Source organism: Mytilus trossulus, chromosome 3, assembly GCF_036588685.1.
Source record: "Mytilus trossulus isolate FHL-02 chromosome 3, PNRI_Mtr1.1.1.hap1, whole genome shotgun sequence".
NCBI classification, from domain to species: domain Eukaryota; kingdom Metazoa; phylum Mollusca; class Bivalvia; order Mytilida; family Mytilidae; genus Mytilus; species Mytilus trossulus.
Window position 1 is genome coordinate 16,282,094 of NC_086375.1, and position 22,411 is coordinate 16,304,504.

The 22,411-nt window shown below is 31.6% G+C and overlaps 1 protein-coding gene across 1 annotated transcript; it reads right to left on the reverse strand.

Moving 5' to 3' along the window:
- Positions 1–1,888: 1,888 nt before the first annotated feature.
- LOC134710254 (peroxisomal ATPase PEX6-like) lies at positions 1,889–21,895 on the reverse strand. The gene is made up of 20 exons (XM_063570530.1): positions 20,596–21,895; positions 19,464–19,624; positions 18,933–18,973; positions 15,844–15,983; positions 15,333–15,481; positions 14,580–14,700; positions 13,815–13,887; positions 12,973–13,050; positions 11,871–12,019; positions 10,731–10,832; positions 9,340–9,416; positions 8,881–9,019; positions 7,617–7,737; positions 7,079–7,163; positions 5,634–5,695; positions 4,743–4,851; positions 4,237–4,353; positions 3,731–3,808; positions 2,594–2,733; positions 1,889–2,098 (listed from the first exon to the last, which is right to left on the reverse strand). The coding sequence occupies exons 1-20, from the start codon at positions 21,874–21,876 to the stop codon at positions 1,953–1,955; spliced, it is 3,369 nt and encodes a 1,122-aa protein (XP_063426600.1). The 5' UTR covers positions 21,877–21,895; the 3' UTR covers positions 1,889–1,952.
- Between the last annotated feature and the right edge of the window lie 516 nt (positions 21,896–22,411).

A 22,411-nucleotide genomic window follows, 5' to 3' on the forward strand; every position in this document is an offset into this window, starting at 1 on the left:
CCAAAACCATAAACGAACAAAGTGACATAATATATATATTATATATATATATATATATATGAATTTCTTAAACAATATCCCAAAAATAGGATGGACAGAATTCGGGATTAGATTTGAAATACTGATATAACATTTATCAATAACAATGAAAATTACAATATTAATTAATATCAAATAGTAGTAGTAAACTATACCGATTATTTGCCCAAATCCACGAAATTGGACACATATTTGAAATTTATTGGTTAAACTTTTATCAATAAAAAGAAAACATGGTCATTAATTGTTATTTCAAAATTCTATCTCATAATTTTTATTTATGCACACAAATTTGTTTTTCATAAAAAATCTAACCATATTAAGGCAACTTTCAACAACTGATAGCTTGTATATAAATATATGATTTCAAGTCCCCTCACGCATTCACAATGTCCTCAACCAGAACCGATCCCCTCACGCATGACAAAATGAAAATATGAGGTTTTAAGATTTATTAAGATTCTATCAACACTGGACAGCGTACACACCACCCTAAACGACATTCATATCCATTGACTGAATAAAAAGTAAATTTGAACTTGTTAATAGAACCATTTCAAAATCTTAATGTCACTTTTTGCGGCAAATTCTCGAGCCGCAACTGATTTTGTGGGAGTTCAACTCCACGTACAACAGTAAATGATATATGTATCTCTTCGTTCAAGTATTAACCACATTATAGCATTCTCCGATTTTCGATATTTTGATCAGTGGAATAAGAAAATTGCGATTTAGAAATGTACATGCCGTTTGAAGCGGTGACAATTACTCCATTCAAGCACAACCGGAAAATTCTCTCACGGTTTTCATTGCAGAACCAAATGTTCTGTGTGTGTAGATTACCAGCCGTGATATAACTATAAGAATAAATCAAGCTGTGGGGTACATGGCAATGAGACATCAAAGCCCCAAAATAATTCCTCTAGACTCTAGAAGTTTAAAAAAAATTGTTCATTTCAATATTGTAAAAAGAAACATGTGAAAAGCTGGCACTGCTAATTTGAAGCTCCCTGAATTGCAAATTTATTGAATAGAAAAACTTTTTTTTTTTTTAATGGTTCTGCACCATTGATACTTATGTGCCAATTTTCACCTGTACAAATGTGTTACAATCAATATAATGGAGACTTGAAATAGTATCTAATACAATGACAAAGCAAGGACTATATGATCAACAGAGTATCATGAAACCAAAACTGTACAAATACACATGGAAACCATTTTGGTTAATACACTTCAACCAAACTTGGCAGGGTATGGGGTACATGAACACTAGCAGTTCTAAAAATATACAAGTGTCCCATAAGAGCTCCAATTGCTTATTTGGATTTTTTTATGTAAATCTTGCATCAATGGTTATTTTGCTGTTTTATTTATATTAATGTCTTTAAACATGCCACTTAAAGTTTCTCTCTTTCTATCATAGTTTCTGCCAAAAAAACAATATCTGAAAAAAATTTGGTAACAACCATCTTTCAAGAACTATTTTAAGAGTAATAACTTTTTACTTGGATGAGATTATATTTGAGAAACACTGACTTTGTTTGAAAAAACATGAATAATACTGATACAGAACTATTGAGGCAGCCATACAATTTATTTGTATTTACTGTAAATAATCAAAGAATTACTTATCCAAGAAATTAAATATAAAAAAAAAAATCAAGGGTGACCATCCAACATATAATTCAGTCTTCAACTATGAACAAAAACATGCCATGTATGAGCAATTTTGAGATTTATGTATAGATCATTGCTGCTTCATCTTTTATGCTGTCTTCATTTCATATTTGTTTTATTATTTAGCAACAATACAGATTTACACATTTTTATTTCATATTTGTTCCCTTCATATTCATCAGTTTCTAATAATAAATTATAATTATCACAGCATTTTTAAGGACAGGTTTTCATCAAGATGCAGAGTTTCCAGAAAAATAGGCTCTTAGTTCTTCATAATGTTTCATTTCATCATCAGATAAAGATGGTGTAAGAGCTGACAAGGACTGTAGAAAATCATTCTCTGACACAACAACATTTTCTTGGTCAGTCGTCTCCCCTGAAAAGAAAAGTACAATATGTCATTCAATCTAAAACAAGAGGTCCACTTGATTGATTATCGACACATAGATAAACATTCTTCCAAAGAAGAAGTTACTTTTAATTATTATAAAAAATCTTTGTAATGCTGAATTGAATATTTATTTTTTTGTATCAAATTTTGCTATATCGTTGGCCATAATTTAAGAAGTACTCAACACAGAACAATCCCTTATGATACAAAGTTCACCCAACTTTTTCTGCTATTGCTCACATGTTTTACCAAGGACTCTAAAGTTAAGTTTGGACAAATAGACTGAAAGACATGTTGATATCCACCCGTAAATGAAGTTCAGTCTTCCTAGTATTTCTGTTTGATAACCTATATTTTTAATATCTAACATCTTTGCAATTTTCCTATTTTCAATGTATTGATCAGCAGAAGGTTATCAGCCTAAGTAGAAAAGTTAATTGACAGTTGCCAGTGGACATTCCATATATAAAACCTTCTCACCAGCTTCTAGCATGGTGATTTTTCTTTTTAAAGCATTCAGCATGGCATCAGAAGCTAAAGCATAGAAGTCAGCACCAGTTAGATTCTTAGGACATTTCTCAACAACATTTCTCAATTCTAAAACCTTCTCCAATTTAAATCTGAAAATAAAATAATAAAAGAATCAGCATCTGTTTAGACATCTAGTATTAACACTATTTATTTATTCATCTATTTGTTTTGCCAGTTAATTTCAAAAATACAAAAAAAAGTAAATCTTTAGAGCATTTATTGACAACAGATCTCTAGTGTTAATCTTCCTCAAAATTACAGCCGATTGCATAGAGTGTGAAAGTACAGGATAGCTTGCTTGCTAGCTGAACGGTAAAGTCATTATAAGGTCAGGTATATTACCCTCCTTTTGAAGTAGCCTAGTCATACAGATGTATAGATATGTTATCTGTAGGACAAGTCTACTTTGAAAGGAGGGTAGTTTACCTAACCTAACAATGACTCACAGTTCAGCTAGCAAGCAAGCTAACCAAAGTTATTACTGTAACCTACACACTTAATGCAATCAGCTGTAAATATATAAAAGCAAAACATGAAGTTGTTGACTTATTATATTCCCATAACACTACTGGAGAACATGTCAAAAGCCAGCTTTGACATAACCTTCTAATTAACTTGCTTCTTTTTGGCTGATTATATGCTAAAGATATAATTGTACCACATATACCATTAGAACCATGTGATTTAAACTCAAAATCTGATTCAGACATTATTGCGAAAATTGCTATTTGGTTATACATCTAACTGCTCTCTCACGAGTATGAATTTATTCCAGAAGGGATTTTCAGACACATTTTCTTTTAGCAATACCTCTTATATTCTTTTAATCTTACAGATTCTTAAACTTTCCATGTCTCCTTTTTATTTGGCAAGCATTGATATTCATCAATTCCAATTTTCCAATAGTCAAAGCAAAAATCAATGGTTTTTAATTAAAGGTTTTCAACATTTGCACATATTGTTGATTGATTGTTATCTGTTGGGAATATTTTTATTTCCTCCAATTTGATGGACCACCAATTTTATTGTTTACCAGTTATATATTTTTTAAAAGAGATGAATAACAGGTTCATATTCATAACTTACTTTCTTGTTAATGCCTGTAATATTTTCAACTGGGAATCAGTATCCTGACTAACGCCAAGATACAGTAACTTGTCAAATCTGTAAATATATTTTGTATACCGTACACATTTTATTGTCAAATATGAAATGGAACAAGTCATTAAAATGTTTATTTTTGTCTTAATCCTCAGTCTTTCTTTTTGAAGATTAAAATACATAAAAGTAAAAAGTACTAAAGGCTGTACAGAGTCCAATATGCTTTATACTTCAACATTTATAAATATATAACATTGGTCTGAATACATCAATTAATTTATCTTGGAGTCCTGCTTAGTCCCGTTTATACTTTGGAAATAAAGATATTTGATGGAACAAAAACATAATGCAGTTATGCAGAGAAATTTTAAGATTATTGAGTATGAAATTCAAATCATATTGAAGCAAAGCACACACAAAAACAACATATACATGTAAAGAGGAAATTTAGTCTTTCCTGAGATTGAGGAATATACTTTAGTTATGATTACCTTCCAGGCCTGAGTAGGGCAGGGTCTAACAGGTCTGGTCTGTTTGTAGCTCCTATCACAAAAACATCACTGGACTTATGTAGTCCATCTAGTTCTGCCAATAACTGTGACACAACTCTGTGAACAAAAATATCTTTATATAAAAATAACTTTCCATTATCAGAGGATTTTTTTTTCAATTTTATTTCAAAACATTTGACCTCAATTGAACAGTAAAATTTGCAGGTATATAGTTTGTTGAGATTACATAATGAATAGAATATTGTTTTGGAAGAGGTTAAAGGTAATATATGTAAAAAAGACAAGAATTATGAAGAAGAGTTCATGGAAATAACATGTTTATGTCCTACAAATATAACCTGCTTCACATATAAAGTTCAAATCCCTCAGGCAAAGTTGACCTTAGCTGGATTTTAATATTCTTTTAGTTATTTAACTCCTCCAATATCAAATTATTTATACATCTACATGTGTCAGTGAGTATTTACACCCTAAGTCATAAATACCTGTCCATTACTCCACCAGAGTCTCCACTTTTCCCTCTGTTTGGTGCTAAAGAATCCAGTTCATCAAAGAATATGACACATGGTGTGGCACTTCTAGCTCTTTCAAAAACTGTAAAAGAAATGAAAAAAAATATTAAAAAATCTTCAAATATATATCTTTACTCTGGAATGTACTAGTGCAATGGACAGTGAATAGACAACTTTCGAGTTCGATGCATTTCCGTCAAAAACTCTGGTTTTAGTGAACGCCATTTGTGCGTTTAGGGGCGTTGTCACTTCCATTCCAATGTTGAGCGAGTGGTTGGAAAACTGTAATTCTATATTGTACGAATTATTCGGCAAATTGAATTCTCAAAATTGACAATCAGCATTGCTGTCATTAGGGAATTGTCAATAATTACCTACAGAACAACCATTAATTCTAGTTTATCCTGCACAATGACAATCACTAAGACGCAATAACTAAAACTTGCATTTTGTAATATTTTAATAGAATTCAACATGACTTTTCTCAAAATCGTAAAAATTAAAATCGCATTGAAGTTTAAAATGTCAAAATCATAATAATAAATGCACGCAATATTTTTTGAATTTACAGTATCTAGTATTTAATAAATAATTTCTGATCAGATTTTGGGGATTATTGAGTATTCTTTTGACTGTTCTGCATTTTAAATGACAGATAGGTCAAATACTTACACAAAACTAGTTTAGGTATGCATGCAGTATGCCATTAAAATGCTTATACTTAAAACTTTAAAGATCAGTTTGGTAAATACTATTACTCGCTTTTTGGTGAAAATATTTAGCACCATTGAAAAGAAAGTTTTGTTAGTCCGGGCTTTGAAAGGTACCAGCTGGTATTTAATTTGTAAATAATCTTTTACAAACCTTCTCTTATGTTCTGTTCACTTTGTCCCACATACATGTTAATCAACTCAGGACCTTTCACACTGTAATAAACAAGAGAATTATTTTTGTATCTTAGAATCAACTGCATCATTTTGTAATTTCATTTCAGGGTAAAAAAATTAGACCTAGCTTATCTTTACAAAAAATTTGTAAGGGTTCCGCGGAACCCAGTGTCTCGCCTACTTTTGCTGTAAATTCCAGGCTCAACAAAATCAAGGGAAAAAATCAATAAAAATATTCTGCTTGATACTATCTTTTGATTGTAAGAAGAATCGGTCCAAGTTTGGTAAAAATCCAGAATAGTTTATGAATCTAATAAATATTTTAAAAACTTTAACTGCAGACTGGATGTAATGTTAACTGGAAGAAAAACTAAGTCCATTTATAAGTAAAATACAGATACACAGGTACAAAATATAAACAAAATTTCTTTCTAGATACTAGCTTTTGATCATAAACAAGCTTCTGTCCAACTTTGGTACAAATCAAAAATAGTATACCCACAGAGTTAATATTGCAGGCAGAAAATCTAAGTCTATTTAAAGTAGAATACGGAAAAAATGGATTTATCGTTTTACAAAATTTACTTCTGAATACTATCTTATGATCATAAACAAGCTTCTGTCCAAGTTTGGTACAATCCAAGAATAGTTTAAGAAAGTTATTAAAATTTTAAAAACTTTAACCACAGAGTGAATGTAATGTTTTCCCGCAGAAAAACTAAGTCCATTTATAAGTAAAATAGGAAAAAAACAGAATTTCATTTTTACAAAATTTACTTCTGGATACTATCTAATGATCATAAACAAGCTTCTGTCCAAGTTTGGTAGAAATCCAGGATAGTTTAAGAAAGATATTAAAATTTCAAAAACTTTAACCACAGAGTGAATGTAATGTTTTCCCGCAGAAAAACTAAGTCCATTTATAAGTAAAATACGGAAAAAATGGAATTTTATTTTCACAAAATTTACTTCTGGATACTATCTTATGATCATAAACAAGCTTCTGTCCAAGTTTGGTACAAATCCAGTATGGTTTAAGAAAGTTATTAAAATTTCAAAAACTTTAACCACAGAGTGAATATTTGTGGACGCCGCCGCCGACGACGCCGACGACGACGGAATGTAGGATCGCTTAGTCTCGCTTTTTCGGCTAAAGTCGAAGGCTCGACAATAAAACAGTATTTAATGTATTCAATATAATGGAATTAATAGTGTAACAATACATAGAGTTTTCACTCATGAACTGAAAAAGATACAAATATGTAAAATTAATTAATGGGATTTTGAAAAAATCCTGCTTAAAATTATGTTATCATAATTTAGAATGTGAATTTATATTCTGATAACTTATCCTGTCACATTTTTGCATTTATAAAAACATAGAATACATTTCAGAAATTACAATATTTGTTTTTTACTTACCTTAAGAAGTTGAGAGAGCATTCTGTAGCCACAGCCTTTGCCAACAGTGTTTTTCCTGTCCCAGGTGGTCCATATAACAACACTCCTAAAATAATAGAAATATTATGTCAAAAGATTACTCAAAGAGACTAGCCATACCCCATTTAAGATGAAAACATGTCTCAAGTTATTTCTGGTACATATTTTTTTAGTAAATTGTATTGTTATAAACTAGGCCGTTGTTTTTCTCATTTGAATTATTTCTCATTTATCATAGCGGGGCATTTAAGCTGACTTATGGTATGGGGTTTTCTCATTGTTGAAGAAGGAACAGGGACCAACAATTGTTTATAGCTTTGTAATTTGAACTCTGGTAGACAGAGGACTTTCTATTTATAGATTTATATCTCCTGACTAGAGATTCACATTTGAAAATCATCTTAATACTAAGCATCCAAAAGATCTGTCTAAATTAATTCCTGCTACAAAATCTAGGATTGAGAGTTTTTTCTCACATTGTATAATATCAATTTTCTATGCTATCTACTATTGTACAAACCTGATCGCCTGAGACCAGCAGCCAATAGTTCTGGGTATTGTAAAGGCAGTTGTATTGTGTCCAGTATTTCAGCTTTAACATCTAGTAATCCACCAACATCTCGCCATTTCACACTTGGAATCTACAATTACAAATCATACAACTATTATTGTGTGTAGGGGAGAAGTCACAAAGATGAAGGCTAAGCCACCAAAGGTGCAGTTAAATATAAACAAGAATGTGTCCCTAGTACATGGATGCCCCATCCGCACTTTCGTTTTCTATGTTCAGTGGACTGTGAAAATAAGGGAAAATATATAATAGTTGACATTAAAATTAGAAAGAAAATATCATAAGAAACATGTGTACTAAGTTTCAAGTTGATTGGACTTCAAAATCATCAAAAATTACCTCAACCAAAACCTTCAACCTTGACCAAAAACTTTAACCTGAAGCGGGAAGAATGTACGAACGGACGAAAGAACGAACCAACAGATCAGAAAACATCATGCCCATAAATGGAGCATAAAAATTGGAATATGTGGTATGACTGCCAAAGAGAAAACTCTCCGTCCGGCACCAAAATGGCTAGAGCAATTCTCAACATTCTTATATAAGGAGCTTATAATGTTGTGAGACAAATCAACAACAAAGCACTCCCATTGACGGATATATTTAAACAACTATCTAAATATTAATTAAATCAGAAGTGGATTTACAATTAGCTGTGATTGGTAGCTCTTATACCTGACTTCATGTTATGTGTAGCATCACTTTTTTCCTAACCAATTATTGAATTTTACGCAGGCAAACTAAAAACATATGAGAGAAAACAGATTGTTCATTAGTTACAAAAGCTTTTCATTATCAATGGATAATTAACTTTTTGTTTTTCAAACATGCTGACTGAGTTAATTATTTTGAAAATCTGAAATTCAATATCTTAATAGAAAAATATATATTTTTTGTAGTAGCACAGGAAATAAATAGAGTATATGAGCTCTGTCTGACAGAAATCGACCTTTTGCAAATGCATGTTTACATGTACGGTACATGTATAAGACTTTGCTTGATTTCAGTACATACAAATACAAAAAAAAAGATGAATTTGGATCTGGTTTGTATGCCCACTCAATTTTCAAACAGTAACAGAATATGAAAAAAATAATTTTCAACCCAAATTATTTTACCGATGTATTGATATTAAATTTATTCATTTCCATAAAGTTGATTTCTATCTGACCCAGCTCATATATCATACCAGTTCATTGTAAAGAAATAATACCTTTGGTGCACCAATAGTATCTGAATGTGCTGCTTGAAGCTGATCCAGAGCTTTAACAAAATCTTCCTGTTGAACAACAACTCCAGCCATGGCTAAATCATTTTCTTCCTCTAAACTCAATATCTGTTTACCAGAGGAACTGTAATCAATAATAGTTGAAGATTATAGTACATTGTATAGCAAAATCTTCTTTATAAACATGGTTTTGAACATACATGAAATATTTGACATCTAATGTTCAGCAAACAACAATCAATCAATCTTGATTAACATTTAGTGAAAGAGTCAACAGATCAAACTTTAAAATGCAAGAAGTCTATAAATATTGTTAAAATTTTTAACACAGATCCGCCATCTACTCCAATTTCTAGAAAAGTACCAAAAATTAAGATATGATAGAAGATAACTGCTGACAAGGCTCCTGATTTTGTCTAGACAGACACACAATGATGTACTTACCAAAACTTTAAGACTTGTGTGTAAGCCTCTCTTTTAGCATGGGACACCAGAGCTGTCATATCTCCTAATACAAAACCCTTCAAATAAATAAAACAAGGTTCTATATCAAATTTACAATAAAATAAAATAAAACAATAAAGACAACACCCATTAATTACCGCATGGTTTAAGTCGACATGTTTCGCCAATAAGGGTGGCATCTTCAGGACAATATTACACATGAAATCAAACAGTGAAGTACAAATTTTGCAGTTGTGTGGTTAGCCAAAATATAGAGGTTGTTATGACGACGTTATAGATATAAATAGAAAGTGAAAGTAAAATAAAAATATAGTATAGTTAAAAGTGAAAGTTATTATAGATGTGGTTAGCTGCTATTCTTACACGTCTGTTTAGTTGTTCTCATGGAGGTTTCTAGTGGTAATATTGTAGAAATGATGAAATCATAAAAGGTACTGCTTTCACGGGTGAAGTGTATGATCGCCACAATTTTGGGAATGGTAAATCTTGGTAGATAAGTTCATAAAAATTTAATTTGCTAATAAAGTGTCCGTGGATCAAGCTTTTCTTCATAAATATGCTTTGTGGTTTATGTGGTTCATTTTGTTTCTGGTTCCTTCCTTTTTCCTCTACGTAAAATGCCTGATATTCCAAATTATTTCTACTTTATGGACTTAAAGTATAGTATGTTAATCTTCAGTGATGGACTGCTTCTTATTTGTATGTTTCTGTAGTAGCTAATGTTTCCAAATCTCTCCTTTTTTTTTCTCGTATCCGGTAATTTTCAGTAACGGATCACAAACTTTTTAAATGGTCCGGTTTTTTGTCTATGCAGGGTGGTTGTTAGGTACAACGCTAGTGTGGCAAAGGTGGATCCTGATGGAAGCAGGTGTTCACAGTAAAAAAGTAAACTTGAATTTGAACAAGGTGAACCAACACCTGAAGTGGTTATCGTGCAGTTGATTAATAATGGGTGGATACCTTAGGGTATTCACAGTTGTCTTTCACTAGATAAATAATATGAAAGTACAACATATCTAATTTGATTCAACATATTCTGAGTTGTGTAATTGGTTTCAGTAAAGCTGTAAAGTAATATGTGTCCTCTATAAATTCATGAACTTCCACTATAAAAATATTTTCTTCACGAATAAAAATCTATAAATAAATTGCTGCGTGACTTTAAACTTTAATTTTTCATTGACTTTCGACAGTATAAAAATATGGTAATGTAATTTGGTTGCCAATGAATGATACAACTTCCCATCACCAACTAAAACATAGTATCAATGTGATCAAGTAAACATATTTTTTTTTCATGATTTCTGAACAATCTACTAAATGATTAACCATGGATAAGTTTTATTCACATTTCTTAAAAGTGTACTCACAGCTGTCCTTTGAGCCAGATATTGTCCAGATAGATCTCCAGCATAACATACACTTTGTAGTAGTCCATCTAACATTTCAGCTCTCTCATTCTCATCGGGGGACTGTAATAAATAAACATTGTTTAAGTTAGTTGAAGAAAAAAATCATCTGTACAATATTCTTATAGTTTACTTAACATAAGATACACCTTTAGAGACTGAACTCAATCCAAGTGTCAGGAAAAAAACTTTCAGTTTCAAGTTCCAGTTAAATAGGTAGCAATACACAGTTAGGAAAAAAACTTAAAATTGACACTCATAATTTTTAAACACCCTCTTTCCCCTCCTGTCTAACAAAGAAGGCTTTATATGTGTGTTATGCATGTATATACTTGTAGAAAGAGAATCTTCCATAGATTTGATTTCTAATGGTCATAAAGGTGAAATATAATCCCTTTTGGGTGTAACCATGGCAACAATCTGCATTTCTTAGATACAAAATATAACAAAAAAGGGGGGTGAACATGTCACAAAAGTCTCCAAAATTTGGTCTAAAGGAAAATTTCATACCTTTGATACCTTTCCTGAATCCATAGGTTTATATCTATCAAGTGGTCCAAAAAAAATCATATGTCTTTCTGCTCGTTTTTCCATAAAATTGAATTGAAAAGATCGAGCGCAAAATCTTTGTTGATAAACACTACAATAATTTATGGACCCATGAACGGTACGGATAGGAAAATACGGACTGTCAATTATTGAAATGGCCTATAAAACATGTTAAAATCAATCTAAATGTTCATATAAACCCACTAAGAAGGCTATATTATTCTTCAATTATCTAAAAATCAATTTTATTGTACAAAAACTTTCATATTTAAAAAAATTCACAGGGGCCATAATGCGAAACTAAACTTCTAACTGTGTATTGCTACCATAATGTGAAATTGGTTTGGTTTTTAATTTAGGTGGACAAAATTAACAGTTATAGACAAACATGTACACATACCCTCTTTTAGAGAGGGGTTATTATAAACATTATACATAGACAATCAAAACTCAACAAGGTCTTGCAGCAAGACATATATAATTTCTTTAGTTATCAATGAAATACAAAATTTCTAAAAAGATTTCAATAAAATAAGACAATCATATCTATACCTCTATTTGAAGTTGATGTAAGAAAGTTTCATGAACATCTGCTGCAAGTTTATTGGCTGAACTTGTGGTTCCTATGACAACAACTGGGTATTCACATTGTTTTGGTAGATCCTGCATACATGTACGGAATGTGTTGGCTACTCTTGGATCTACAACAAACATATGATTCAATGAAAGAGTATTGTTGGTCTCATTTATAAATGACGAAATATGACTAGAGTTGCATCAGCAGTTTCTTATAGCTTTTAAGAGCTAATTATAGAATGAATGAATGAGTGGTTTTACTACTATTATAATTATTTTGGGAAAAAAATGAGAACATCATTATATATTTTTGTATATTTCTCTTTGTGTCCTTCCTAACAGTTCATAGTATATATGGTTTTTTTTTTATAGCATGATCAACCTTTAGACGTTTTTTTGTCTTTCTCAAGGCCATTCACATGTATAATTTAAACTTTTTATAGCATGATCAACCTTTAGACGTTTTTTTGTCTTTCTCAAGGCCATTCACATGTATAATTTAAACTTTTTATAGCATGATCAACCTTTAGACGTTTTTTTGTCTTTCTCAAGGCCATTCACATGTATAATTTAAACTTTTTATAGCATGATCAACCTTTAGACGTTTTTTTGTCTTTCTCAAGGCCATTCACATGTATAATTTAAACTTTTTATAGCATGATCAACCTTTAGACGTTTTTTTGTCTTTCTCAAGGCCATTCACATGTATAATTTAAACTTTTTATAGCATGATCAACCTTTAGACGTTTTTTTGTCTTTCTCAAGGCCATTCACATGTATAATTTAAACTTTTTATAGCATGATCAACCTTTAGACGTTTTTTTGTCTTTCTCAAGGCCATTCACATGTATAATTTAAACTAAGTGTTTCTTTCACTTCATTTTTCCAAGAGAATTTATACAAAGCTAAGTTAGAGTTCATAGTTTATTCTTTCTATACATCATTTACACATGTCTCCTGTATTTCTTCTTGATCTTATCCTTGAGGAAAACACTTCTCTTCTTGTCTTTCCCCAAAAGAACATATACATACCTTCTGTATTTCTCTCTTTGTCTTTCCCCTAGGAACATATACATACCTTCTGTATTTCTCTCTTTGTCTTTTCCCAGAGCATGTATGCTATGAAGAAGCAGTATACATGGTGAGTAGGTAGTGGCTGGAAATATAAAAAAAAGTTTGTATATTGTAATTTAAACTATGCATTAGGCTCAGTTAGCTCAAATCATCCTAGATTTTAAAGTTTTTTTAGGAACAGAATACAAAATTGAACAGGGGGAACAAGAATGACACCTTACGTTCAAGACAAATTCCAAGACATGAGAATATACAAAAAGAACTAAAATGGGTTATTTGAACGTTAGAAAGGTGTAATTAAAATAGCATCATACAATTGGTCAAAGGTCTAATCAATTTGTTCTGGTGTACACTTTTGATACTTTTGATAATATAACCTAGAATGTTCTGATTCTGAAACATAAATTAAACCTTTGCCACTTTATATGGCTTGTATCTGAAAAGCAGGCCAATTCCATACACAACATCTTAATCTAAACAGATTTTCTCTGATATTTCAATGATTTGTACTTTATTTTCTAAAAATAAAAATAATAAATGCCTTTGTTCTATAGGAGGCTCTTCACGGCTGACAAGAAATTTTTGAATGTCCTCATACATTATCAAATGGAGCAAAAATGAATGATTTTTTTAACAAATAACAAACAGTAGATGTCAAAGTATAATGCCAATGCATGTTTTAAAAATCATGTAAAAAATGTTTAAACCATATGAAAAAGGACTCAACAATAAATTTCATATGCTTTAAAACAGCTTTATAGCCAATTTTAGCCTTTAACTACCAAACAAGAGTAAAGTCCTATCCTATTTGATGTATTGGTATAGTAAAAACTACTGCAGTCCTACCTGATGATATAATATTCCTCAATCTAGATTCTGTTGCACCTGATGCCTCTCCATATAACATGTGGCAATTCACCTGAAAAATGATGAAAATTCTTGATCTTAGAAAACAAATTCTTATTTGCGACTTCAATAACTGCAGTAAATTAAAACTGTAAGAAATTTAGTCTATCACAGAATTATTTTCTTCCAAAAAAATTCTTAAATTTTCATAAACAAATTGAGTTGCATAATATTTTGGCTGTCTATACTTGAGTAATGAGTAAATTTCTTAAAAAGTTGGATATCAAAATTATTTTTTACTGCTAGAGTAGTTTTACCTTATAAATGTATAGATGAGGGCGCTTGGCCACAGTTATTGCTAAGGTGGTTTTCCCTTATAAATGTGTAGATGAAGGCGCTTGGCCACAGTTATTGCTAAGGTGGTTTTACCTTTTAAATGTGTAGATGAAGGCGCTTGGCCACAGTTATTGCTAAGGTGGTTTTACCTTTTAAATGTGTAGATGAAGGCGCTTGGCCACAGTTATTGCTAAGGTGGTTTTACCTTTTAAATGTGTAGATGAAGGCGCTTGGCCACAGTTATTGCTAAGGTGGTTTTACCTTATAAATGTGTAGATGAAGGCGCTTGGCCACAGTTATTGCTAAGGTGGTTTTACCTTATAAATGTGTAGATGAAGGCGCTTGGCCACAGTTATTGCTAAGGTGGTTTTACCTTATAAATGTGTAGATGAAGGCGCTTGGCCACAGTTATTGCTAAGGTGGTTTTACCTTATAAATGTGTAGATGAAGGCGCTTGGCAACTGTTATTGCTAGAGTAGTTTTACCACATCCTGAGGGACCAGTTAGTAATATTGTAGGCAAAACCTCTCTGTACCCCATCTTGTCAATTCTAAAATTGTCAGGGAAAAATACATAAAATATTTGTAAAGGTTAGATATTTTTGTGTAAGAAAGAAAATTTCTATTTGGTTTATCATCGAATTTTTATTTTTTTAAAAGTTAACCATTAGAAATCTCAGCAATATTATTCGCTGATCACATCTATGAGTATTGTATAGAGACTTTTTTGCAATTTTCCTTAAATTAAGTCCTGAAGCAAATACAATGTATGTAGGAAAGAAATTAAAAATACATAAACATTGACATCTGGCAGACTTATATCTTATGTATATCTGAAAGATTTCATTAAATAGACTTATATATTTTAATTCTGAATTCAGAAGCCAAAACATTAACTTATCATACATTCTGTTTAAAAAAAATCTTACTTGAAATCTAATTTTTACATGAAAATTATCGATGAACATTTTCTTCTCAATATTGCTCATCATTGCTGTGACTTAGCACTACTTCCCAAAGGGGGAATAACTTGTAATTTTAGAGTCAAGTTCAGGATTTAAGAGATAACTTTCAGAAAAGTTTCTAACATATGCTATAAACATAATACAATGTTAGTTGCTAAGTCAAACTTTAATACTACAATGTGCTTGTTGGTATCGAGAATTTAATTTGCAATAATTACCCATGCTGTAAATGTGGTCTAATGATCTTCTCTAAATTATCAGCATATTTGTTCATTCCATGAAGGTACGTTTGGTCCCAGTATGTCAGGGGTCCATCTGTTAGATAGGAGAGGGCCAGAGCTGGAACATAACTATGACAGGACCCAAACTGTAATATAACAATAGAAAAGGTATCCATATTACCCTTTTGCCAATAAAAACACATTTTATCACAAGAAAATATCAAAGTTCAAAATCTAATTGTGAAATTAGTTTGATTTTTTGGCTCAAGTGTAAATAATAACACATATAGAATTAAACTTCTTCAGAAGAATATATTTGTATATTGTGGATTCATTTTTATTCATGAGATACCAATTTTCATGTATATTGGTGGTGGTAAATGTAAACCCCTTTGAAAGATTTAACAAATTAATCATTTTCTACATTCTTCTATGAAAAATTGCATGAAAAATTGGTATCTACATAAAATAAAAGAAACCACTGTAGTAATTCAAAATAACTTTATACCTGAACTACTTTGGTCCTGACTTTGTCTACTATGTAACATGGCACTGTGGCCTTTGGTCCATCTACTTTAACAACTTTATAAAATACCACTGGATTTCTTTTATCTGCATCAACTGTCACAGTCAAGAACTCTGGGTCATCTAAAAAAAATAAAATGTAAAAACTAGATGTTTCTGAAATACACAAATGGCCCTGCTCACAAACTAGAGGCTCTAAAGAGCCTGTGTCGCTCACCTTGGTCTTTGTGAATATTAAACAAAGGAAAAGGATGGATTCATGACAATATTGTGTTTTGGTGATGGTGATGTGTTTGTACATCTAACTTTACTGAACATTCTTGCTGCTTAAAATTATCTCTATCTATAATGAACTTGGCCCAGTAGTCTCAGTGGAAAATGTTAATAAAAATTTTATGAAAATAATTAAATTTTAAAAATTTACTATAAAGGACAATAACTCCTAAGGGGGTCAATTGATCATTTCAGTCAAATAGACTTATGATCACTTATTTGTAAATCTTACTTTGCTGAACACTATTGCTGTTTACAGTTTATCTTTATCTATAATAATATTCATGATACTAACCAAAAACAGCAAACTTTCCTTAAAACTAACAATTCTGGGTCAGCAACCCAACAATGGGTTGTCCGATTCATCCGAAAATTTCAGAGCAGATAAATCTTGGCCTGATAATATCAGGTTATTACATGGTATTTTTCATATCGCATGTATTATCAGCCCTAGGTTCAATATCAGCCCAAGAGCCGCATGGCTCGAGGGCTGATATTAACCGAGGGCTGATAATACATGCGATATGAAAAATGACATATTATGATCTTTTTATCATATGCTTCAACAGTGGAGAAAAATAACAGATTCACATATTGATCCTTTTACGTTAAAAAGAAGTTCAAAGAGTGAAAAGTTCACGGACATCAGACCCAAAATTTGATACATTCGATATGAAATCTTTCTATCATATGCCTCAACAGAGAAAAAACCCATTTTGATATGGACGAATCGACAAAAAAATAATTCAACAATATACATAATGAGCAATGTCACGAATTTTTTTTAAAGTAACTTTCTTAATTATGTTTCAGTGAAACTTTTAAAAAAAATGCATTTATTTAATCATTTGTTCAGGTTCTTTTACCCTTTTTTTTTTTAAATTATTTTACACAATATACTTTCCAGTATTCAAATAATTGTTTTGAACACTACTTAGTAATGTTTTTCACTGAAAACGTAGCATTGAGGTGTATTTTCCGGAATTTGCCAAGTATCACCGGAATGCCATGTGATAACGTTACGGAAAGGCATGTGATAACAATCGAAGCATGCGATAAACTTTTCATATCAGCCTGCTAAGCACCAATCCGAAAAATATGGAATATACGTTGATTTAATGCTGTTATCATACGGTAAAAATCATGTGTTATTTAGTCTAAGTATATGATTATTTATTTCATCCCATGTCAAATTTTCTCTAAATGCTTTGCTTTTTATGTGTTAAGACAAAAACTGCATTTTACCCCTATGTTCTATTTTTAGCCATGGGGGCCATCTTGGTTGGATGGCCGGGTCACCGGACACATTTTTAAACTACATACCCCAAAGATGATTGTGGCCATTAGTTTGGATTAATTTAGCCCAGTAGTTTCAGAGGAGAAGATTTTTGTAAAAGATAAGATTTACGAAAAAAATGTTAAAAATTGACTATAAAGGTCAATTACTCCTAAAGGGGTTGACTTATTTGTTAATTTTACTTTGTTGAACATTATTGCTGTTTACAGTTTTTCTCCATCTATAACATGTATAATAATATTCAAGATAAAAACCCAAAACAGCAAAATTTCCTTAAAATTACTAATTCAGGGGCAGCAACCTAACAACGGGTTGTCTGATTCATCTGAAAATTTCAGGGCAGGTAGATCTTAACCTGTTTAACAATTTAATCCCATGTCAGATTGTTCTAAATGCTTTGGTTTTTGCGTTATAAGCCAAAAACTGCATTTAACCCCCCATGTTCTGTTTTTAGCCATGGCGGCCATCTTGGTTGGATGGCAAGGTCATCGGACACATTTTTCAAACAACATACCCCAAAGATGATTGTGGCCAAGTTTGGTTTGATTTGGCCCAGTGGTTTCAGAGGAGAAGATTTTTGTAAAAGATTACTAAGATTTACGAAAAATGGTTAAAAATTGACTATAAAGGGCAATAACTCCAAAAGGGTTAACTGACCATTTCGGTTATGTTGACTTATTTGTAAATCTTACTTTGTTGAACATTATTGCTGTTTACAGTTCATCTCTATCTATAATAATATTCAAGATAATAACCAAAAACAGTAAAATTTCCTTAAAATTACTAATTCTGGGGCAGCAACCCAACAACGGGTTATCTGATTTATCTGAAAATTTCAGGGCAGATAGATCTTGACCTGTTAAACAAATTTACCCATGTCAGATTTGCTTTAAATGCTTTGGTTTTTGAGTTATAAGCCAAAAACTGCATTTTACCCCTATGTTCTATTTTTAGCCATGGCAGCAATCTTGGATGATTGGCCGGGTCATCGGACACATTTTTTAAACTAGATACCCCAATGATGATTGTGGCCAAGTTTGGTATAATTTGGCCCAGTAGTTTCAGAGGAGAAGATTTTTGTAAAAGTTAACGATGAGGGACGACAGATGACGGACAACAGACAACGGACGACAGACAACGCTGGACGCTGGATGCAAAGTGATGAGAAAAGCTCACAGGTGAGTTTTAAAGGGAATTTGAGAATAAAAGACTGTATAACTGTTATGTTTAACAAATTTTCAAAGTGCAAAGAATTTTGGCACAATTCAGTGATGCAGAACCAAGCATAAACTTATCATGATAGACTTACATACTAATAATCAGCTCTATATGTGGTTAAAATGTCAGTATAACCATAAGATGTCCCTTTCAAATTGTTTTATTTTTCGCTATTCAGGAGCATTAAAAATTTTGTATCTTTATATTGCCACAGTCCTGAAATATCCTAAAAATTCAGTTATTTCAAATCTTTGGTATGGGAGAGAAAAAATGAGGTTACATACCTGAACTTTTTATAGGTAAAATATCGTCTTTGGTGACCAGTCTGGAAAAAAATGAATATATGAGTGTGTTTTAAAAGATTATAGCGAACAAAATGTGTAAGCAGTAGCTTAATTATAAACTGGACTTATAAATTCACTTGGGAAGGTTGAGATCCAACAGCATGTTTAGGTATATGTCCATAATAAGGAACCTTGTATTTGGTCGCCTTTGATTATATTGAAATGTATTTTCTCACTTAGGGCAGTTACTGTTAATGGAAGATCTTTGATAGTCTCTGTTTAATTCATTTACAACTTTTTACTAGAATCCTTTATTCATATTTGGTGTATCTATCTATTATCTGCTGTATTTCCCAATCTTTATATTTAAAGTGTTTGAAAATGTATCACCATATCTCCTGTTCTCTGCATTATCACATGAGTGAGAAGAAAATTCTCCCTAACATAATAAATGCCCTAAACACTGACCTGTCACGAAGAAATTAATTATTTTTTTCAAAATTTATACTGAAATTACTGTTATCCAATTACCTGGGAACTTGGAAGAATGCTTTCACTGCCTCAGTATGAACTCCTTTGACATGATAATATGGTGAGTTGACAACAGACATGTGTACCTCTGTAGCAACAGGTATGGCAGTAGACCATGAAGAACTTGCAGTACCAAATTTCTCCCCATCACAATGATATTTCTGCAATAAAAATTACATGTTCTGTGGTCTGTTGTGAAGAGTCTTCTCATTAAGGAATGACTGTAATATTATTTCTGTCTATGAAGAAATAACATCACAAATGTGGTGCACACTGAATAACTCACATAGCGATTTATTTTAAAGTGTGCACCACATTTTTTCTGTTATTACGAATAGGCAGAAAAAAATTACAGTCATTTCTTATAATTTAATTCTTAATTCAATTTTAAACCTGAGTAAATCATGAAAAAACATTGATGACATCACAGTCACATGACAAAATTTTGTCTATGAGCTGATAAACAAAAAGACGTCAGCCAATCATAAGACGGGTTACATCTAAAATTAAATCATTTGTCAATCATACAACTTCTTTTTTATATTTTCTCTTGGAATATGGAAAAATATAATTACTGTCTTGTTTATATCAGTAAATATGTGGTTTAATTGACATTTTGAAAAACTGATATTCACTTCAGCATTTTGTTCAGCCAGCTGACACTCTCATTAAATATTAGTTTTTCAAAAGTTAAAAAAAACACCACATATTTACCTTCTTTTAAATGTTAAAAGGAAGCAATTGTATATATATTTTATATGTCTTTCTAAAAACAGTTTACATGGTAAACATCAGTTATTAAAAACACACTTTGTACTGCTTCTTTTACAAGAATGAATGCTAGTATTGATACTGGGTAAATCACTCTGATATATCTCTATATCAAAGTTGCAGAGAGGCAATTAAAAACCCCAAGTCGATATAATGACCAAAAAAAAATAATATGTAGAGACAAACAAGTCCACAAACATTTCACAGAAAATTAACATGATTAAAGATCAAACAAAACCACAAGGAAAACCAAGGTTCTCATGAGCCTGCTTCAAATTGAAAAAATCCATTTAAGACTTTATCAAGTCTAGTACATAATATTTCCTTTGACCTGTTATTTATGTTTCTAAGATTTAATTACCTCTATTATCAGTGGTGTTTTGTGTCCATGTTTATAATGAGTTTTCTGTAAATTAAACACTAGAAGAGGGGACACAAATACTTTGTTTGTCTTTTCTACAGTATCAGAAACACATTTCACAAGTCCAATTCTGTAATGAACATTCTCTGTTTTGGAGTTACTTTCAAATGAAACTTTGACCAGGCTTTCTTCAAAGAATCCATTGTGTAACATGGTATTCTTTGTCATTCCTATAATGTTCATTGGGTCAAATGTTATATCTCTTTGTGGTGTATTTAGGAGTTTTCTCCACAAAACTTCCTGCTGAACAACCTCTACATCAAATGATGGCAAAGTACCACTTGCAGATAATTTCTTGACACCTATAGTTTTAGCATTCAATTTCAAAGAATCTGGTATTGATGGCTGACAAAAATCTGATACAAAGTAATTGGTAGTATCTAATCCATTTGATTTAGGTCTTTTACCAGGCATTTCTAACCGTATCGGCTCAAAGATTTCATCTTTTTCTTTAGAATAAGAGAAAATAATTTCTGTGTTCACTGTTATGATACCCTGTCTTAATGGACATGCTTCAAGTATAATCATATCAAAAAAATAAGCAGGATCAAATTTTGCCTCAGTGAGGGAATCTTCTTCTGGGTAAGAGGCAAGAAATATGTCGTTTGTTCTCACTAGAACAGGATGCTGACACACTTTTGTTTGTAACCAGTGGTCAAATTTTATTTTATTTAACCATTCAAATGTTTTTTCTTCAGCCACACCAATGACTACTTTCTGTAACGGGAAAACTGTGATTTTTCTAACAAAGAAATCATCATCAACAGAAATCTGGTAATGTGATAAGAATTGCATAGAACAAGTCACAACTACACAATAGCTGCTAATTTCTGGAAAATCTGCTTCAACTTGTGTGGATATAGGATGTTCTCTGTCAATTATCTTTACACATGCAGTAATATCCAACTGATCTGGATTGTACTGACTAAAGCTATCATTTTGATCAGGGTTTGTAGAAGATGGCGGGTATGGATGCGAGGGAGAACTCAAATTGGTTTTACTACTGTGTGTAGAATTTGGTGATGAAAATGAAAGTGAACTGTCACGCCCAATATCTGCTTCAAAACATCTTTTCCCTGCCAATGTCACGAAGGAAAAGTTGTCTTCTTCAATGTCTAGCCTTCTGGCATGATTTTCTGTTATAATAAGATGCAGCGGATGGCTGTCATCTCCAAAATCTAGAACATTTAAAAGAGCTTTCTTCCTCTGTTGAACTTTCATTTTCGATTTGGAAGACTTTCTGTTTATTTATTTATTTCAAATCATACAAAAAATTATATTAAAACAAACGTAACGACGACTTTGTATTTCAATGGTATGTCTACTAACATTTTAATAATAAAAAGTTATACTATACTGTAACGGACTTTAAATAGAAATAAGACAACTCGTCCAACCAGCGTATCGCCCTATACTAGATCGCTATCCCTTTTTCACCAACTCGCCTTAATAAAATAAATAGAACCGTTACAGTTTCTGGTGATCTGATTTTCTCACCAAGCATTTCTATAGTATATAAATCTTTGTTCTCACTAGCAACACCAATTATTTGATTTTGCTTTAAACTTAACCATGCCAAATAAACTCATCATAGAAACCAGGTTTCATTTTTTTTATTTACGCCACACGCGCGTATCGTCTACAAAAGATACATCAGTGACGCTCGAATAAAAAATATTTAAAAGGTCAAATAATGTTCCGAAGTTGAAGAGCATTGAGGACCCAAAATTCCTAAAAGTTTTGCCAAATACAGCTA

Bases quoted from the DNA above. Each gene is read 5' to 3' on its own strand.
- LOC134710254 (XM_063570530.1), bottom strand. From the start codon at position 21,876: ATGAAAGTTCAACAGAGGAAGAAAGCTCTTTTAAATGTTCTAGATTTT. The intron at 14,701-15,332 runs GTAATTATTGCA...TGACAATTTTAG, and splicing joins AGACCACATTTACAGCATGG to AATTGACAAGATGGGGTACA. The intron at 2,734-3,730 runs GTAAGTTATGAA...TTTTATTTTCAG, and splicing joins TTACAGGCATTAACAAGAAA to ATTTAAATTGGAGAAGGTTT.